This window comes from Rhinoderma darwinii, chromosome 6 (genome assembly GCF_050947455.1).
Source record: "Rhinoderma darwinii isolate aRhiDar2 chromosome 6, aRhiDar2.hap1, whole genome shotgun sequence".
In the NCBI taxonomy this organism is placed as follows: Eukaryota; Metazoa; Chordata; class Amphibia; order Anura; family Rhinodermatidae; genus Rhinoderma; species Rhinoderma darwinii.
The window spans coordinates 130,645,156-130,667,176 of record NC_134692.1 but is presented as its reverse complement, the minus strand read 5'-3'; the positions used below and the strand labels follow the sequence as shown (position 1 = coordinate 130,667,176).

At 47.0% G+C, this 22,021-nt stretch overlaps 1 protein-coding gene across 4 annotated transcripts in view; it reads left to right on the top strand.

The window, feature by feature from the left end:
- Positions 1 to 2,810: 2,810 nt before the first annotated feature.
- Positions 2,811 to 22,021, top strand: part of TTYH3 (tweety family member 3) — an 84,408-nt gene continuing 65,197 nt past the window's right edge. For 3 of the 4 annotated variants that reach the window (XM_075830357.1, XM_075830356.1, XM_075830354.1), the window contains exon 1: positions 2,811 to 3,246. In XM_075830357.1, the coding sequence (XP_075686472.1) occupies positions 3,121 to 3,246 (126 nt within the window). In that variant the 5' untranslated portion in view covers positions 2,811 to 3,120. The remainder of the gene's footprint in view (positions 3,247 to 22,021) is intronic. The other variant, XM_075830355.1, reaches the window with a different exon arrangement.

Here is a 22,021-nt window from a genome sequence, read left to right as displayed (position 1 = left end):
GGGTGTCGGCAGTGTTACACCGACCGTATGGAGAGAGCTCAGCCCGTGAGCCCGCTCCATACTTCCCCCTTAACGGCTGTCACTTACATGTACTTGGCATGTGGTTAAGGGGATAAAAAAAAAAAACACCTCTCCTGACATGTCTGTTTTAGTAAATAACGGTATTCATCATGAAATAATTCTGGAGCATCATTTTTTAAAACTCCATGTTGTGCCGTTCCTCTATCATTCCTCCTAGAAATGTATGAATAAACTGACATCTGGGTGTTACCAGTTGGGGGTGTGTCCCTACACAGTCTGACAACGTCCAATCAGTGCTGACAGAGTGAAACTGTGTAGGGACACGCCCTCAACCGGTAACACCCATTTGTCAATTTATTCATAAATTTCTAGGAGGAATAACAGAGGGACGGCACAATATTGAGTTCTATGAAAAGATGTTCCAGAATTGTTATTTCATGGAGAATACAAGTATTTACTAAAACAGACATGTCAGGAGAGGGGACAGGTACTCTTTAAAGGGGTTGTCCCATCAGGACTGTTTGAGACCTCCCACTGGAGCAACTCCGTTCTGAGAGGGGACGTTTCTGAGACAATAGGGTTACATGTATTCTTAAGATGAGTGAATTTCGGGAAAATTAGTTTCAGGACCGATTGAATAGATTTGCCGCCAATCATAAGTGCCCCAATTGCCCTGTCTGACTTATCTTCTAGGACTGTATCCAAGTTGGTTAAAGTCCTAGAAGACATCAGAGGGTCAAACAGGGCAATCGGGGCACTTGCAATTCCACCCCTAAAATAAAACAAACACCATACTCCCCGCCGCTGGTCTGCCAAAGCGATGCCTGCGATTGGCTGCAGTGATGACATGGGATGAAGCTGCGTCATCTCAGGGGGCCGGCAGGGACGCATCGCTATGGGAGACCAAGGGAGGGGGTGGGTATGGTCATTTTTTTGTCGATCTCCTCTTCGCCCCTCTTTTTTTTTTCTATAATCTTTAAAATCAAGCCGGCATTTTTTGACAATTCGTGCGCCGCAAACTCCAAAATTTGGGGATTTCGGTGAATCCGAGACTATAGGGAAATTCGGACCGAATTAGATTTGCGACTAATCAGGTCGCTAATCTCTAATGTATGCAGAATTTACAGCGGATTGGCTGCGGACCTACTCACCATAAGGCTGTGTTCACACTGAGTTTTTTGCAGGAGGAAAATTCCTCCTGCAAAAACTGCTCCAGACGGTTTTTGCACAGTGGTTTGACAAAAACTCGTCAAAACACTCGTCGAGGTTTTTTTTTCCTCTTTCTGACTGATTGAAATGGGGTTTTGGAGGCGGAAACCGCCTCAAGATGGGTCATGACGCTTCTTTTTACCGCGACGCGTTTTTCTTACTCGCGGTAAAAAAAACTCGTCCAACTCCCATTGAAATCAATGGGAGGCATTTTCGGGCGGTTTTTGAAAAGTTTTTTTGGTGCGGTTTCTGCGTCAAAAAAACTCTGTGTGAACAGGGCCTAAGGAAAGGACTAATTGGCGTCTTTAGTCACGCGACATGAGGATCGCAATATGACGCCACGAGTAACGATTATGAATGTGTTAAGACACGAGAGTCGCAAAACATCGAAACCTGCTTGTTTTTTTTGTTCGCAAGACTTTGCATGCCTGGACTTTAGTGTAAATCACGTGCGACGGCGAATCATGTGCGACATGTCAGCGATTTTTTCCCCGGCCTAATCGCATGCGTCTCGCCACCAGAATGTACCTTAGAATACTCGTGTAACCGTAAGGCTAGGGCTACATGGTAAATGTGACAGCGACACGTGTCATGCGTCCAAAGATCGCTGTGTACATTGCGGTAGTGTAAGTGAATGTGGCCGTGTTGCGGATTTCTTGCCACTGTTGCGTTGCGGTTGTGGCAACTTACGGGTCGCAAAACACGGCCACACTATGTTGTATGCAGTACGACACACCGGTACTGTGTCGCGGACAAAGTCGCCATTTAGCCCTAGCCTGTCACATAATTGTTACCGTGACGACCAGGAAACCGCCAGGGCAAAATTCATGTGACGGACATTTAAGTCACACAGTGATTTTATTTACATGTTGAATTTCTTACGGTTAGGGTATGTTCACACGGCCTATTTACGGACGTAATTCGGGCGTTTTTGCCCCGAATTACGTCTGAAAATAGCGCCTCAATAGCGCTGACAAACATCTGCCCATTGAAAGCAATGGGCAGACGTTTGTCTGTTCACACGAGGCGTATATTTACGCGCCGCTGTCAAATGACGGCGCGTAAATAGACGCCCGCGTAGAAGATGTGACCTGTCACTTCTTTGGCCGTAATTGGAGCCGCTATTCATTGACTCCAATGAATAGCAGCGCTAATTACGGCCGTAATTGACGCGGCGTTCATGCGCCTGCACATGCCGGTACGGCTGAAATTACGGGGATGTTTTCAGGCTGAAACATCCCCGTAATTTCAGCCGTTACGGACCCCCGCCGTGTGAACATACCCTTACATTGAAGTTGCGGAGCGATCTCGTGATTTTAATGCGACCAACGGTTCCAGGACTGTGACACTAGACCTTTTCTATAGTCTGTAGTCCCGGGATATATATGGTGGTCGGGACACAGAATGATATAGCTGCAGGGCAGAGATTCTCCGATTTTAGCCCGAAAATCGCAGAACGTTGTCAATTGCAGTCAGAAATCGCAGGAAGATCGCACGACGTTGCCGCTTGTGAGGCGGGGATGGCAGACTGACATCGGCGGGCGGGAGTGAGGGCGGTTCTGGCTGGGGCAGGGCGGAGAGAAGGCCGGGCCACACCGGGAGAGGGCGGGGGTCTGGAGCACAACGAGTCTCAGGGAACAAAGAGCCGGATCTGGGGAGCAGCGCTCGGGCTGATATTCCGGGGCTCGGTGTAGAGCCTGTTGCCGGTTTTTGGATGACGATGAGCGGGGGAGACCCGGGGAACAGCAGCCTCCGGGGACGCTGCGGGAAATAACCTGATAACGGGAGAATGGACGGGAGGCGGTGAGCGCTCCCCGGTACACCCCGGTACACCCCCCGGTACACCCCGGCACCTCATGAACGGCAGGCCGCGGCTCTGAGCTTCGTGACATGGCGGCCGCGATCAGCTATACCCCGCCGTGGTGGGTGAACCTCCTGCACCGGCTGCCGCACCTCAGCCTCAAATGGGAGTTAATCAGCGGAGACTTCAAACCGGAGGACGGCGAATACCAGCAGGTGAGACCCCGGAGAGGAGACGGGGGCGCCGCCATCTTATGTGCACGGAGGAGCGCTCCATGTTATTATATTATTACTGCTGTTACCCGGGGATCAACATGTGATATACAATATACACCATATATATATATATATATATACATACACACACCGTCTATACATCCATCATCTGTACTCCATCTATACACCATGTATACATCCTACACCATCTATACATCACATATACACCATCTATACATATACAGCCATCATCTGTACTCCATCTATACACCAAGTATACATCCTACACCGTCTATACATACATTGTCTACATCATACATATACACAGTCCATACATCGTACACATATACATTGTAGCTACGTACCTCATATATCCATCATACATGCGTAACATTGTACAACAGTCATAAATCTATCATCAGATGTTACAAACTCTATCATCCATCCATACGTGGCGCATACACCTATTGTACCTCAGTCCTGCATCTATTATACGTTAAATAATACACCTATATATGGCCCATGCGTCCGCTATACATCTGCCATACATTCATTGAGTACATCATACATCTATTGGACAGGGACTGTGCGCCGGTCACACATGGAGTGTATATGTGGCTCCTCTCATGGTATATAGGTTTATATCTGCGTCGCCGCTGTTAGTATTGGATGAGGAGATGACGTCCGGTTCGGATACAATAAGAGGAACTCTATAGACTCAGCCTGTAAATAACCGCCCCCCCCCAGCAGGGGGCACATTGAGGGCGACCTGTTGGGTGGTCACTTTGTATAAGTAATCATTCCCTTGTATCATTTACAGCCTGCGTCTTGTCTGTATATGACATGGGACTACATGTTCCAGCATGGCTGCTCCCGGTAACATTATGTCATGTGTTAATCCACTGCTTAAAGGGACAGGATCCTCCTCGTGTTACGTTATACATCTGCGACTAGTACGGTAAAAGTCTCTCGCAAATTCAAGTGTCAAACCACCCCCAGACGAAGGCACCTCATGCCCTTGTTCTGTGGTCACGTCCTGCCCCCCCTTAAATTTTGAACCCTGCAATTGGTGCATTGTGGGAATGGAGTAATATACCACATCTGGGGACAGACCGGTTTGTTGGTATAGGGCTCCTTTAAGGCGCAGTGGTTTTGGGGTTAACCTGCGTCTCCCGTGTCCTGAGAGCGTCTGTTTTACTGGTTAATTTCTTTGGAACTCAGGGAAAGAAGTCCTGCAGGATAAAGGAAGGGGGACGAGGCTGGGAAACGGCGTCCCTGCCAGAGACCTATTCAGCTCTGCATGAGGATCTCCAGGAACTGAGTAGCAGGACGTTGTGGTGGAGGCCACACTGCTTATCTGGGTTATTGCATGCTACTATTCTCTGTTATCAGGCATGTTAGCACCTATTGTTTCTTTCGTTATACTCCAGCAAGAGATTGCAGACTATAAGGAAAGTGTTGGCCCCGGTTATATCTGCGCTCTGAGGTCTCACAACATCCAAGGAGCTGTCCCTTTGCCGTCTACCAAGGGTGGAAGAACCAAGTTGCCGGGCTTCTCTGGTGCCAATGGTTTTGGGTCAGTATCTCCTGTCCAGTATATGGCACCAACACATTCCACAGCGCTGTACACCGTAACCACGTCCGTCCTCAGCGGGCCTCACAATCTAAGGCCAGTCTGCAAAATCACGGATCCGCTGTCTGTATTTGCGGTCCATTTGTCCGCAAAAAAACCTTCCATAGTCCATCCGTGTGTCATCAGTATTCACAGATCAGCGAACTCGCTGTGGCGTACACCGTTCATTTACGTGATACACAGTCGGCCGTTGTTCTGGGATGTAACACTAGATGTCCCCCATAGTTTTCAGCTGCACCTGTGGTCACCTGCTGATGGATGGCTGTCATGATAAGACAACCCCCAGGAGCCTATAAGACCAGGTCGTTGCTGCAACCCTTTTTTGGGGTTGATTGCCATGGATTTCCATGAAAGATGTGAGTGGCGTCTACAGCTGGCAGCGTTGGTCAGTACTTGTAGGGTGGGCACCCAGTGTTAAGCTTTGTGTGGGCGTTTTACGGTTGTGTTTGCAAACCAGAAAATTGTTATGTAGACGTAATGCGGTGGCTGCAAGAAGCCGGTGACTCGCCAGAGCTGCAATCTGCAAACGCTGCAACAAGTTGAACGCTCACGGGTGACGCGGCGGGTTCATCCTACACCATGCCCTCCATGGTCAGCGGGTTGTCCTGCTTGGAGAACTGCTCCCATATCTGCTGGCCGCGTCCTTGGTGGGATGAAGTCGCCCATATTTACAGTAACAAAAATCCGATCAATAGCGCTGGAGGTAGAGAGAAGCCTTGTTCTGCTGAATTGGACCTTGAGCTGAAGATTTGTTAGGATAGGACATCCATGTGGGATCGACCGCCAGAAGAACATCCGAGCGTGCGGCCGTGCCCGCTACTGCAGCTCTGCTACATTCAAGTGTGCAAACCCTTCACTCTGCCGATCAGTCGGATCCATGGTCTATCCTAATATGTGAAAACCCCGTAAATATCTGGAGGCCCTGAAAGTGTAACTAAACTTTAAAAAAAACTTGTTGCTATGACCTGTCACATGTCAGAAGTTTTGATCAGTGGGGGTCCGAGCACTGAGACCCCCACCAATCGCTAATAGAAGAGCTCGGGTGAGCGCTGTGCCGCTTAGTTCCTGATCTGCTTTCCTCGGAGAGAAGTCCAGACTCCTAGTCTTTCTATTGAGTCCGTACACCACTTGGAGGAAAGCCGATCAGAAACGAAGCGGCACAGCGCTCACCCAAATGCTTTTGCCGATTTTGTTTTAGCAATTAGTGGGGTATCCGTGCTCGGACCCCCACCGATCAAAACTTCTGACCTTTCATTGACATGTCAAAGTTCTTTAAAAGTTTAAGGGGCTTTCCCAGAATCCACAATTATCACTTATCCCCAGGTTAGGGGACAATTGTCTGATCGCTGGGACCCCCACCAGTTGCAAAAACAGGGGTCCCGAACACCCCGTTCCTCTTCACTGCATGCCCGCAGTCTGGAAGATATTGAATGGAGCGACTGCAGTCATACTTGCTGCCGCTCCATTCCAAGTCTATGGACGTGACGGAAACAGCGACATAGACATTGATTGGAGCTGCGGGCGCCTTCTCAACCGCCGCGCCAGTCCATCGCCTCCTCACTGCGGTGGGTGCAGCGAGGAGGAATCGCGGTTTCGGGGGCCCCTGGTCTTGCAATCGGTGGGGGTCCCAGTATTCAGGCAGGGTGTGGATAGGGTATAATTGTTCATCATGGGAAAACCCCCTTTGACCCCTTCATCATTTTATTTAAAGGGATAGTGTCCCCTACTGTGTCCCTGATTTATAATGATGAGAGTCCGAAACTAAATGGTTAGTCAGTAAAGCTGGGATTCTGGTTGATGTGAGTGGCAGCCGTGTGCCGTTTTCTGGGACCTCTGACCGCGCGCACAACGTGAATTGCCGCCCGGATCCGCTATTGTCAAGTTACCTTGGTAACGGCTTCATTATCCGCGGAGCTGCTTTCTGCATTGTGAAAACCGACTTTTTCCTTCTCCCTCCAGATTTTTAGCTTTTGCTCTTTCGAAGCGATGACGTCACCTCCTCCTATCCCTGGCTTGTCTGTGGACGGGATCACGTATTCCTCTCCTGAACTAGTCGCATCCTTGTCGCCTCTTCTTCTTTCTTGGGCTCCGTTCACATCTGCGTTCTAAACAGAAGCCGCGACGCCGCGCCGGATCCTTCGTATGATAGATGTCGCTGGCGCCTGACCGACCCCGTTGACTTATTACGTGGTCTGTTATTCTGACAGCAAGAATAGCGCAGCGTGAGACGGAAACCACAACAGAGATGTGAACAGAGCCGTAGTTATATCTGAGAAATCTCTCCAGCGCCCAATATGGCCATGTATCCCAGACCCTTGAACGGCGAATTTACCTAACCTGGATTATGTGCCATTCAGGGGTGTGGGAAAGTTGGGTGATACCCTGTATGGCAGCCATATTGGTTGTCACCCGAACAGATGTCTGCAGAGATCCCGTCTAATACCATACAACATGTGGGCGCGTTGTTGTATTTTGTATCCCGGGGGCAGTGACTCATCGGTGCGGCGGTCTTGCTTGCGTTCCTCGCTGTGCTGCGGTGTGTGATTCTTTCTCCTTGCTCTCTCGATGATGTAATGAGGAGGGGGGTTTCTGTGAATAGAGCCCCGCACTTCATCTTGCTGTATCTACACCACGGCACCCGTCATGGGTATTTCTTTACCATTTATCGCACCAGTTTCCTAAATATGAGACTAATTGATCTGGACTAGAGCGGTACTGGCCATAGGCGGCAGGTTGTGGCCCGATCGGGCGACAATTGGGCTGTAAAGTGAGGAGATGATGATTTTCTGAAGGGGGAAACTGTCTGAAAAACATTGACGGGATTCAAGAGTAGGAGACCAGCACCCAGGATGATGGGGTCATGGTGGTCGTTAACGCTCCAGAGCCCATTCAAGTGCCGCTGTAGAGCCTCTGTGCTGCTGTGAGCATGAGGCCGTGCTCTCCTATAAGTGACCTGGCAGATGTGAGACGTGTCCCCCCCCCAATTGATGTGAAGCTTTTGCCTGTTTTGTAATGTCAGACGCACATGAAGGTTTTTTGGCTCATTTGCCCAAAATGAAATCGAGCAAAGAAAATCTGTTTTAATTTTAACATGGCAGAAAACCTGGACGGGGAATTCACTGTAAATGTACAGGAGGATCTGGAAGCAATATAATATCCTGCTGGGCCTGCGTGCCGTTCTCTACAATGACGCTCGTCTGGGCTCGGATCTTCCACTTATTTCTGTGCATATAACATGGAGGAGCATGGTGCCGTCACCCCCCCCATCATTCGTTTCTCCAGGCGAGGACTGCACGTCGACTTGTGACCGCACAACAAAGGATCATACGGGCGCGCTGCTACTTTGCAACTAATGATGGTGAATGTGTTCGCGATTCGATCCGCAACGCAACAATCGGCAGAAATCCAGAACTGCTGGATCAAGATTAGCTGCCATTTTAGCAGCTCGACTGCAATCTTATGTCACGTGGCCACAAGTCGCCGTGTAGCCGTAGCCTAGATGTTCTTCGGAGCTCCTCTATTGTATTTTTCTGCCGCAGTTTCCCTAGAACTGGACGTACACTTAAGATAGCGGTCGGCTAAACGCTCATACGTCTGACACAACTATTTTTCCCGTTTTTCTTTCTTTCCTTCCCCTCCCCCTATATGCACGCTTGGGTCGGCCATCCGTCTATTTTGGGAGAAACCGTTGCCAGACACCTTATCTCCTTAGAAAAAAAAAAAAAGGATCGGGCATGGTGAAATCCAACATGCCCGACCCTTTTCCTCTCCCGAGATCTGCCATCGCGGGACACCTCCATAAACTATAGATGGTTGGCCGGTCTTGAATGGTTTTTTTTATCCTAAAGGTGGCCATACATAGCTGACCGCTATTCCTCCCAACTCGGCTGAGTGTGCATGTGGATTGAATGTGGAAAGAGAGAGAAGCTGATACCAGACACTCTGGCGGCCTCTTGTCTCTTTCGGGAACAAAGGGTCGGGTATGTTGCAATCCAACATGCCCGATTCTCCTCTACCCGCATGTCTTTCATAGACAGTCACATAGGCATTAAATAGTCATCCGGTTCGGGGGTCTGTCTTCCCATGTGTATGGCCACCTTCAGGTTAGAAGGTTACTTTGGCAATCTGGGCATGCATCTCAAAGAGAACCTTTCACCTGCCCATACGTGCGCATCTGAGTGCTGCATGTAATTGCCAGGACTGCACAAACCCTGGCGCACTTGAATTTTTTTTTCCGATCTTCCTCCGTTATTTAGATATCGGTACCGTTATATTTGGCGCCCGATATTTAAATAACTCCCTGAACTGTCAATGGAGCGTGTAATTGGCAAGGGGGCGTGTAACATCGCTGTGACACTGTCCAATACGCTATGGACAGTGTTACAGCAAGAGCTGGAGAGAGGAAAACGGGTGCGCGCGCAGCTCGGAGATGTGCACGCGCACTCTCACTCTTCATCTCTCGGCAGACAAGGACAAGACTGATCTCTCGCGAGAGATCACACAGTCTTGTCCTTGTCTACCGAGAGCTGGAGAGTGAGTGAGGGTGCGCACAGCTCCGATTCCGCTGCTGAAGATACTCCCGCCGCCATGGAGCAGAAGAAGAATTCACCACCTTCTCCTCTTCTGTTCCGTGGTGGCGGCAGAGCTGCGCGCGCGCACGCTCTCCTCTCTCGCTGTGACACTGTCCGTAGCTGATTGGACAGTGTCACAGCGATGTTACACGCCCCCTTGCCAATTACACGCCCCATTGACAGTTCAGGGGGTTATTTAAATATCGGGCGCCAAATATAACGGCACCGATATCTAAATAACGGAGGAAGATGGGGGAAAAAGATGTAAAGTGCCCCAGGGTTTGTGCAGCCCTGCCCATTACATGCTGCACATGTACGGGCAGGTGAAAGGTTCTCTAAGTGCAACGATGCAAAACAAGCTTGTGCAGCTGAGAGTCAGTCTGTTGTATAGCAAACAACTTCCTGTGACCACCAATATTCCCCCGATGGGTAACCTGACCTGCCACACCCTTAGAATACACCAATCGGTCGCTATAAGAAAAGCAATGGATGTAGCGTAGGCCGGTATATTCAGCTGTGTTTCCGCATTTACTATCGGGCAGTTTTATGGGGTTAATACCCCTCCCCCGTCCTAGCTTTTAGAAAGTTGAATGTTTTCCTCCAGAAATCAATATAGTTTGAATGAGATTATTTCTTGCATTAGGAGTCACAGTGATTTAAGGCCGGGCCAGAAGAGGATCGGGGAGGCAGCGTGACACCATTTGTCTTTCTCGCGCTGCGTCGACTGTCGTTTTCATCTTTCTCGCGCTTTAATTATGTCATGCCTGTTGCAGCCGCCCGGGAATGTGCGCCGATGTGTGACGTTTAGTAATGAGAGAGTGGGGGAAGGGCATTTATTTCTCATCGTCCATAGGAAAGGACGTGCACATTGGACCAAGGATTGGGGGTGATGAAGGACTCTTCCCATATATATGTGTATGGTCACTCCCTTTATTGGTTTAGGCCTTCCCTGCCTTGGGGCCAGTACAAACCTGTATGATGTGGGGCAGTTGTTTGGTCCCTATACACATTCGGCTTTGTCCACATCTGCGTTCTGGTTTTCCGTTGATCTGCTCAGTCATAGAAGTCGAACAATGAAAAATCGGAAATCCATTGCACGACTGACAGCAATGGCGCCCGACAGAACCCATTGACTTTAATTCCATCATGGTGTCCGTTGTTTAACCGTTTCTCGCTGGAACTGCGACGGGGCCTCATTAGGGTCCTTCTTCACGGGCAAATTTAGGCTCGTTGATTGGCGCTCATTTGCTTCTTTCACAAGCAGCGATGATTATGTACGAGGATGAGCGATTGTTACTACGATCGTTCATCCCCATACGTTTCATCATGTCGGCGGCACCAGGAAATGTGTTGCTGACTAGCCGCCATTCTATTGGCCGCATAGACGAGCAGTTCAGACGATAAATGAGCGTTTGCTCGTTCGTCTGATCCTTGCCCTGTTTACACTGGGTAAAGAGCGGGCCTCGGCTTTCGTATGATCGCTTGTGTGCCCGATCATTGGCCCGTGTAAAAGGGCATTTTGTTTGTCAGTCGTCCCTATTCGTGCACGTTTATCTAATGAGGTGTGTGGCTAGATGTAGACTTTTAGTAAAGCCTCGTGCACACGAGAGTATTGGGGTATGTTCAAGTGTGGCCGACCGTTTCTGACGCAAAACTGTGCCGAATCCGTATGTAACACTGTGCTGCGGATCTGCCACGGATTTCACCCTCTGCGTTGCAACGGTGAAATCCAAAGTGAAAATTCGCAACATAACGCCCATGCTATAAATTAGAAAATCCATGTCGAAGGAGGGTTTTCAAAACCTCCGCTACATGTTACGTACTGGAAATTGCCATGGATCCGCACCGCAATTCCGCTACGTCTAAACCTACCCTAAGGCCTCACGCACGTGTCCATGAAATATTTACGGACTGACGCCCGGATTTGCGGGCCGTGCTCACATTATAAAGTATAGGAGCACTGTCTGTATACGTGTCATATTTTTTGTGGGTTGCTTCTTCTGCCCGGACCCCCCCCCCCCGGTCGTGTGCACGAGGCCTTACTCAGGAGCTGTACAAAGAGGTGACGTGGCGCCCATAGACTTTTATGGGGTCCTATGTTTCAAAGGGGGGGTTTTCGGTCGGTTTCCGTATGATTCTGATGCTCCACGCAGAAATAAGAACTTTTGTATGACATCGGTAAAAAACGACCCGAAAATTTCTAGGACCTGGATTTGTCTAATGGTGGCGGATGATCATAATAAAATTTGGGAAGCGTGACCGTTCCAGCTTCTTATTTGTGTTCTTGATGCAAGAACCCTAAAAACGCGTCTTACACCCTGACATTGGCGGTTATAGGCTGTGTTCACATGTCGTAGCGCATTGACCGCTGTGTGTGAACGCAGACGTAGGATCTATGGTCGCAACTCCCTTCCCGTAGATCGCCGCCGCTCCAGTTTATGTCGTGTGGAGTTGATCAACTATATCCCGTACGTGTCGTCCTCGCTCGTACCTCACCCATGATTATGTTCTCCCGCAGATCCGCACATCTTCAGGAAAGTTAATTATTTAATGATCCGGATAAATCTTTAGGAAACACGTCCCACCGTCTGACGATCGTGCGCTAGACAAGCATGAGGAGCGTATTGATCGCGTTATTGACTTGTGTTTATGGTTTCCCATTTAGCAGATAAACATTTACTGGCGGGATAATGAAGGGGATTGATCTGCGTTCACCTGTTTGTGTTTTTTTTTTTTTTCTATTTCATTTCAAGCTAAATTTATAATTAAGTCAATAGTACGGCTGGAGACGGCGCTAAATATGAAGCACGTAAATCACGAAGAGATGTATAAGCAAATTGACAGCTGGGTGTTACCATTTCCCTTAACGGTAGGTCCCTCTAGAGTCTGGTCGTGTCCAATCAGTGCTGACACTGTAGGGACGCGCCCTGTTGACGTGGCGAATAGTAACGCCCAGTTTTTAATTTATTCATACGTTTCCAGGAGGAGTAACAGAGGGGCAGTAGAGTTCTTAAAAAAAAAGATGTTACGTAAAGGTGGCCATACCCGTTAGATGAACGCTCCAACATCGGTGGGACCGGCTGAGCATCTTGTGTATGGGGGTGCACTGCCACTCCTCCAACGGGCATATGTCGGGGGGGCATTGGGTTTCAACATGGGCCGAACTTTTGTTCTTGTGTGTCTGGCAGCGGCTTCCTCCCGTCTCCTGATTGAATGTATGGGGAGCTCCGAAGGTAGAGTTGTCGGCCGAACCACCAGATGGCCATGTAATAGGTGGTGGCCCCGAGTTTGCCTTTTCAGTGGCACTTGGACTAATGGACAGGAGATATATATTGGGGACAGGGTCTTTTAAAAAGAACCTCTGTCCGGGAGACCTTGTCCGCAGTCCTGTATAGAAGATGGACATGGAGGGTCCGCGCGGTCACCTTTGCTGCTCGGCCACTCTTTAGCGTGCGCTTTGCAATGTACAGTCATCTGACCATAACCCTCCCCCGCCTCTGATCTGCTGAGTGTTGTCACCGGTCTCTGCTGTATTCTCTCTGAAATGCCAAGACCCAGTTCACACAGCGTTTCTTGAGGCGTCGGAATCTGTTTTGATTGAAAGTAGAGGCTTATTATTTTATTTATTTGCTTCTCCTGGACATTTTTCTATTCACTCGTGGGAAAAAAATGCGTCCTGCCCGATCTTGGAGCGTTTATTTATTTTTATTCTTTTACGTTCTTGCATTTGCTAAATAAAAAGAAGGAATAAACTGCGTCACAAATCTAGTAGGAACTTTATTTTTTTTGCCAGGCAAAAAAATGCTGCGTGCTCGTCCCCTAAGGCCCCATGCACACGATAGTATTTTTTATAAAATAAATACGGATCAGTAGTAATTTTATAGTCCTCCATACATCATCGGGTTATACGGAACGGTGTCCATAAGTACGGTCCGTAGTGCGTCCATATTTACGGATCCACAAAAAGAAGAAAACCCACAAATGATATGCAACGTCTGTAAACCTGGCATCGCCTAGCAACGCGTCCATAATTACGGGTGCACATCCGTAGCCGTCTGTAATTACGGAAGTGCCCTTAGACTTCCATGGGGAGTCTGTGCCGTAATTACAGACAAGAATAGGACATGTTCTATCATTTCTACGGCACGGACTCCCATTCGTAAAAATACGGAAAGGTGTCCGTAGCCGATAGACATGGGTTTATATGTTAGAAGATTAATGTAAGAACTCTATAAGATCGGGTTCAGGGCTCTGGAGGGTGAGCCGGACCCAATGTTCATTTTCTATATGGGATTTCCATTCTAGTGTAATGTACGAGCTCCGGGGGCTGTGGATATCCAGCTGTTGTGAAGTACCCGTATATAACGCCACCTTGGCACGCTGCGCTTGTCATTTCGCAGGTTACAAGTCCCCGATTGTTTTTTGTATAAATCCATATGCAATCCTATTTATGGTAACTTGTAAAAGTCCAATGTAGGACCTTTCCTCGTTACTGATTGACTAAAGGCCGTCCGGGTCTTCACTGGGAGTTTCGTCTTGGTCGTCGATTGCCAGGAAGAGCTAACAGAGGGACGTGGGAGAAGACTCTACTGGTGATTATATACAGAGACAGCCTTGTATTTTTTTTTTAATTCAAAATCTGACGTATTAGTCCCAGGAAGGGAGTAAAAAGCTGGAGCACAAACTGGCGACGAGACTCAAGATGGCAGGGATGGACGAAATACCGTAGACGTCACTTCGACTAGTCTAGTGGTCCGATAATAGGACTTTTCATAATCGTCAATACAAAACGTATACCGACATAATTTTGGCGGATGAATGGGGCCTATGGTTGCGTTTTTGATAAGTTTTTTTAACGTATACGCCAAGAGCTTTCCGAGCGTATATATTAAATATACACTACAGGAACACAAGCCTAATTAAGCAGTAAGGGACAGATAAAGGGGAGAACGACTACAGGACGACACTACACAGGGTTTGTTTGTAGTCTGTTACCATGGAGATGCATAGGTCTGCACCGGAGCTGTTTACCTGAAACGATAGATGTCTAATTGCTTCATTTTAGTTGCATTGGAGTAATGGTGAAAAAATTATTTGTGACACCGAATCTTTCCTTTTAAAAACTGCTTGTTCGTAGCCTTGCATAGTGATTGCCCCCAGCGTTGTAATGACCTAATATACATATTGTACAGGATCTTCCCCGCAGCGCGATGACCTCATCCTGAGTGTTGGATCGGTGAGCCTGGATTCTGGGAGGGGGAGGGGAGCACAACTTCCACATCCTAATCTCTCCGGCAGAATCGTGCCGGCAGCCTCTTACACACGTCGTCACATTTATTCTCCTCACCTGATGAGATTTCCCATTTATTAGATGGTTTCGCTCGTGTATTGTGTTTTATTTGCTCAGCTTTGTATGTTGAGTTATAGAAATGTAATATAAATTGTCATTTTACAACTGGTTCAATGAAGCTTACTGAGCGTATTCATCACATCCCCCCTCTGAATAATTGCATACATGTTTGACATTTAGTCTCTTTGTATGCGCCATCTCATCCTAATGGCGGTGACCTTTTCTTACCAAATTACAGTTCATCATAACGTGCGGCGTAGTTTTTATGGTAAACTGTGCGCTCTATTTACCCTGGATTTCAGGTGGACCTCGAACTTCCTTATATACAGAACTATTTTCACCATAAACCCCCTTTATAAGCCATAATAGTCCCACTGTGGGGAGTTTACATTCCGCGCTGCTGCACGGCGGGCCCTGCATCGCAAAGGGTGAAAATCGCGTACTATTGGTCCATTCTGATTGACTGCCCGCTATTTTTTGGGGGTGATCATACCAATTTAGGCTTTGTTCACATATCCGTCAGGACTCTGTTCTGACGTTCCGTCGCAACCCTGCTGTTGGAACGGAACCCTGATTGAAACCCGTTTCCATCACCATTGATTTCAATGGTGACGGATCCAATTCCAGCGGTTTCAGTTTGTCTCCGTTGTGTAAGGGCTCCGTCGTTTTGACGGAATGAATAGCGTAGTCGACTACGGTATTGATTCCGTCAAAACGATAACGGATACATTTTTTAAAAAAAATGGTGATGGAAACGAAAATCTATGGTTTCTGTTTGAGCCCCGAAGCAGATGTGAACGAAGCCTAACTAGAAAGAATCTACACGGCATCTGTGTATTTAGTGTAACGCTGATCTCTTGATAACCTGTATTTGCTGACGGGCGCGTAGAGCGAGCCACGAGGACACGGGCAAATAGTGATTCACTTAGTAAACATGCTCCGACTTTCACTGACCTACACGATGTTACGCAAAAGTTCCAGAATAAAAGACAGACCCTCCTCTCCTGGGAGAGCTTGAAGGGTCCTCGAGGGACAACTACTAATCATGTCGCAATGAAGGGGGTTGTGATAGACCTAGAAGACCCCCTTTTGTGTATAATTGGGGCTGAGCTTGTTCAGCATTGTACTGGCTCGGTTGCTGTAAACTTTTTTTTCTTTTATGTTTATTTTGCTCACCATTTTCTGGTTAGCCATAAGAGACAAGACTGAAGACTAGAGAAGAAGCCCGGGACATGGCGTTTGTTTTCACTGTGCCAGCGGTTGGTCTTGGCTGCGCTTTTTAGTTCCCTAATCCGTCCGTTTCCTGTTCACAGCGGGAAAGTCGCTCGTTCTTGATTCACAGGCTCCACTTTCTCACATTGTTGGAAGCATTTCTTTGGAATCACATCATCACACTTCAAGTCATTAACCACATTAACTCCGCTTCTCTGTATCCTTTTCATTCTTTCTAGAAGGAAAAAAGAAAGACCCTCGTCATCGGGTTACTGAGTTAATCTGCAAATTAGAGGAGAAGTAATGGCAACCTTTCAGGCTGCCACATAGAGGGACACTTGTTCTGGAGGGAGGGATGTAATGTGGCCACCGGAGGACGGGCTTATAATATTAACTATTAAGGTGACTAGTAGGTGATAATTATCCTATAACCAGTCTGGTCTTGTCATCACAGAAATGCCAAATTTCAGAGTCCCCTCCACCCATAATGGCAATTCAGCACTATCTGCATCTTAAAGCGGTTGTTTGGTTGAGAAAATCCATTTTCAAATACCCCATTCTGAAATTCGGAGATGATAGAGTAGTAGTCCCTATTAAGGAACTTTATTGCTCTGGAGGACTTGGCGTGTCTTTGCATTAAGCTTTGAGTTCATTGGTAGTAGTGTAATACTTTGTTTGCCCTGTGGTGGCACTGCAGCAGAATTGAGTGCCTGCTGCCAGATCCCCCACAGATCACAGCTGATTGATCGGGATCCCAGGAGCGGAACAACCTGTGATCAGTATATAGTCAGGGGACCCTTCGAACGAAAAGGGATTGTCCAAACCTCACAGCACCTTTTTTTTAAATTTTTATGTAAACTCCTTCCAAGGTTATGGTCTCAGCTGGGATTCTTTTTCTATGCTCAAATTTGTGAACCCTCTGAGGTTGTCATATCCCTTCCTCAAGTGAATGGGTCAGCACTTTCTAAACCTGGCCACAAATTTGCCCTATGGGGCCTAAAAAATTTTGTGTACAGTTAGACCACTCGTGGAACCAACTTGACTTTTTTTTATTTTTTTATTTAATAGCCCAAACTTTTTTATAGATATAATTTTTCCCATTGTTGAAGGATATGTCATTACTTTACGATCATTGGGGGTCTGTCTGCTGGGACCCCCACCAATCCTGAGAATAAACCAGTTCCCTTCAGCCTTCAGAATGAAGGGGCTGCAGTGTTTGTTCTAGCGTTGTGGTTCCATGAACAGTTTTTCCCTGCAGAGCAGCGCTCCCAGACACCCGCTTTGCAGGGAACTACAACACCACTCAATTCAAGTACTGCAGTTCCCTGCATTTCGGTGTCCGGGAGCGCTGCTCTGCAAGGCAAGACCTTGGAAGGAACCACCGCACTAAAACAAACGCTGCAGCTCCTTTAATCTTAAGATCGGTGGGGGGGGGGGGGGACCCAACGATCAGAAAGTAATAGCGTTTCCTAACTGTTTGCAATTACTCTTTTTATAATGGGAATACCCTTTTAATTCTATCTTGGTTCCTCATCGAAGTGTCCCACTTTGAGCCCCCTTACCCAGGTCTTCTATGGGGTAAAGCTGTTTTGGTCACTGAGCCAGTGAGACCACTCGCCATCATTTCGCATTGTACCGGACGGGACTGCAGCTGTGAACCAGTTACACTGGTATAATATATGAGGGTTAGTCCTCATGCACACGACACTGCTTATGCGTCAGCATTTTTGTGGATAAATCGCGGACCAATTAATTTATATGACGCCATGCACTTGACCGTGCCTTTCACGGACCCGTTCTGGGGCCGCGAATCCGGATCGCAAACCTCAGGACGAGCGATTTTACTGTCCAGATTTGCGGATTCACAAACTGGTGAACTCCTTCCTTTTTTTTTTTTTGCAGATCCGTGCGGTCAGTTGGACTGTAACGGATCCGTGGTTTTGCAGCCTGTAAAACCACTAGTAGTGTATGGCCCATACAAGCCCTTTACTTGCCCCGCAGTGTGGTGTTTTCATTTCTCTTGCTTAGGTGTAGCAGAGCTGTACCTTGATTTTATTATGAGCGTCAAACACTGGTCATGTGATCAACTATTCTCGCTAAGCGCACTCTCTTTTAGTGCATCATATTTCTATGCCAAATTGAGAACGTTCTGGAAATTATCGTTAGCAACTTTTAAATGGACAATGTCGAATTTATTTTTTCATTTCCTCTCTGAACGTCTTGCATTGATGCATCCAGCCGTGTACAGAAATAACCGCGGTCTCCGATTCATTTTGCGCTGCTTCTGCATTATTCTGAATAGTATCTAATTCACTGGAGCTGACACGCTCTCTAGCAATTGTTGCGTTAAAAGATACTAATGACGTTCCGCTGGTAATTACTGCCGTTTTCTGCACTTGGCAAATTGTCATTTTAAACCTACCAAAGATACGTTTTTTTCTATCGAGGGATGTGATTTGTTGTGTATGTGATCAGCTCGATTTTAAAAAGGATGGTTCACATAAAAATGCAATGTGTCCTGCTGCTAAAACTCTAAGCAATCATCTAAAATCTGTGGCGAAGTGTTCAATCTTCCTGCAGTGCCCCCACAGGAAAAATGAAGCATTACACAGTACTCATTGAAATCTATGGGCCGGGTCCTCCAAAGCAAGAGTTTTTTTTTTTTTGTAGCTGCTCTTTTCCCCTGAATTATAGATTATGGGTCTGAACTTAGTACCGCCACAAGAAGCACAATGTCCTAATAGTATATTAAAGTATTAAACCATCTTTTTTTTTGTTATTTATTTGTCGGCAGCACAGCCCCCGTTTCGCACAAACTGCCGACCATACTTTTGGCCACATAAAAGATGCGTTTGCTCGTTCATCAGCTGATCTTTGCCCTGTGTAAATGATCGGGAACGATCATTGCCTTTCTAGGACGCTTTGATAAGGTGCCAACTTCCGGACTTCACTTAATAAAGGTTTATTCCATATGGACCTGTCTCAAGAAGCAGCGATTTCCAAAAAGTTTTGTTTTGAGGGTTTTTTCCAACCTAGGAACTGTCTGGAACTTTTCCATCATCAGTCTTTCAAATGGTCTCACCGAAGAAAAGCTTCCTGGCCTTTCACGAGACTTGAATTTGGAGCGGCGTGCTGCGTTCTCACTACGATAAGCCCTCTGGATGATGTAAGGTACTTTACTCACGGTCCTGTTCACATCCAAGACCCACAAGTGGCTGAGGAAGGCTACAAAGTGCCAAAACCTCAATCACTGACGTTATTCAGGTCACTAATTTGCCCCCCCCCCTCCCACATACTTCACAGCACGTCCCTGCCAATGGCCTGAGAATATTATAGAAGAGAACGCTTGCTCTCTAACTTATACAGATGTCCTGTACTCCATATCCACCATGCAGATGATGGGTGTTATCTGTTACGGTTATTCAGAGAGGAGCTGTAGGATTTGGAGCTGTAGTGAAAAAGCTTCACTAGTATGACCACACGCCTCATCCTACAAAGTGGAACGTATACGCTAGCTGTGGCAAAACTACAACTCCCAGCGTGCCCTTACCCCTTTGGTGTAAATGACCTGTGTGATCGCACATGCTGCATCAGCTGCCCCTGCCTCAGATAGTCTGGGACCAGATGCGATCTTATTATTTGTAGAATTTCTATGTCTTTTATATTTAAAAAAAAAAAATCCTCAAATCTTGCAGCTGTCGCTCTGGCCACTGATCTTCACAATAGACTAACGGACCCTTCCTGTTCTGTAGAGATCACCTCTCAGCAGTCATCACAATCGGGATTACAATGGCAGGTAACACCTCTATATAGAGAACACAGGATTCACCATTGACAATCTGTGATGGACACTGCTCCCGTTCCATTCCTTCCTGCACAGTGACCTCTGCACAGATGACAGAGCATGCCCACTACACTCTCCCATAGAAGTCAATTGATCAGCTACAGACTATTGTTTCATATGGGCCATGTGGCTTCTGTAAAGCATATCTCTAAATGCAGTTATCAGACACTCCGGCAAGATGGCTGCCCCCCTAATCATGTACAGCACAAAGGAATTGAGAAAAATGACGACCAACAAATAAAAACGGAGAAGAAAACTAAGATGGTCTTAATTAGGACATTGTATAGCCGTGCTATTATTTTTACGAATGGAGCTGTTCTATGGTGGCCATATGTTGGTATTTGTGCACTGTATGGTGGCATTGTGTGGCACTGCTACTTAGACTCTTTACTGTATATTCATTTAGTGAATGGGGGTGACACCAATGTATATTATCAGCCAGACAACTGTATGAAAGAATTAAGGTGGCCATACACATTCGACTTTGTTAGATATTCGACTGACGTTCATGGTCCAGGGAAAAGAAAACTATTTGGCATGTTGAATTTCACCATGCCCGATCCTTTGTTCACAAGGGAAATAATTCGCCGTCCGAGGTGTCTGGTAGCGGCTCATTCCCCTCTCCCAGTCGTGAGCACACGCACACTTAACCGAACATGCATGGCGAGGTCGGGAGAAAAAAAGGCGATCAGCCGAAGGAACGTTTGGCCAGCAGCTATGGCCACCTATATTTAACCAATATATGGCACTGTTATTTGGGCACCATAGTGTGTATTCTAATTGGGCACTGTCTGGCAGGTCTATAGGATACGGCACTGATGCAAACATGTTGACGTTTCTATCCGTTTTCTAACCGGATCCACGTCCCTTTTTTAATCCAACCGGATGTGAATGTTTGACTTTTTCTCCGGCCCTCGTCGCTCTGGTCTCGGTTTTCTCCGCACTCCCCCCTGCTCTTTGTATAAATAAATGTCAAACAATATAATTCATTACAGGTTTATTACCGGCTCTGGTTTGTATGAGGACTCGCAGCGTGTAAATGTTTGCTTAATCTCATTCAGTTTCCTCTTCATCTATAAAGCAGATGTTGCTCTTGTTCTGATCGAGGCCTCGGCGTAGGTTTGACATCCTCTATAGCTCGGTTGTATCCATAGGAATCGCACGCCAGAGTCCTCGGCTTCACGTTGTTGTGGTCTTTTTACTGTTGAGGACTCTGAATACAACGATTGTGTCCATATCAAATTAAAGGCTGTGTAAACCTCTGAAAACGTGTGGTGGCTTTTTTTTAAATAAAAATGTCTATCAGTGTGTTTGGTGCAACTTTCTAATTACTTTTTATTAAAAATTATTTTTACTTTTTGAGATGCAGCTGCTTTGTATCCTGTATACAGAGCAGCTGTATCTAGCGCTGAGGCCTGAATCTGTCAGTTCCACGGGACTGACGGGTTCAGTGTCAGCGGGTCCTGTGGTTCTCTAACACGCAGGATCGAGCTGTTACCGATCACATCTAACTTCATAACTTAGATGTGATTGATTACAGATGGATCCGTTGTCACTGAACCCGTCAGTCCTGCTGATGTGACAGATTTAGGTCCCAGCACACGATACAGCTGCTCTGTATACAGGATATAAAGCAGCTGTATCTGAAAAAGTAATAACAAAGTAATTTGAATGTCGCACCAATCACACTGATATTTATTTTTTTATAAAAAGGTCTAAATAAATTTTCAAAATGTACATGGCCTCTAAGATGTGCTATAGTTGTGTCAGTAGATAGTGTCACCAGCCGGTCATGGGCACTTTTCTGTTGCAGTTCCTGCCTTGACCTGTGGGATGCTTAGAGGGGATTGGGGCGGGTGGGGGTGTATGTATACCCTCACCTTATCCATGGACAGGAGATTTATACACAGAGATGTAAGTAAAAATAATTGTGCCAGCGAGCCAGAGGTTGGCATTCGGGGCCCTGGGTAGTGTAAGGATATTAGAGCTGATCTTTTGAACTGTGATTGAGCTGTAGATCGTGTCCACCATTTCAAGGGGTTGTCCAGGATTAGGAAAATTTATATTTTTTTTTCCCCCAGAAATCGGGCCGCACCTGTCCGTTTGGATGTGGTATTGCAGCTGAGCTTCATTAGAGAATGTAACTGAACTGCAGTACCACACAC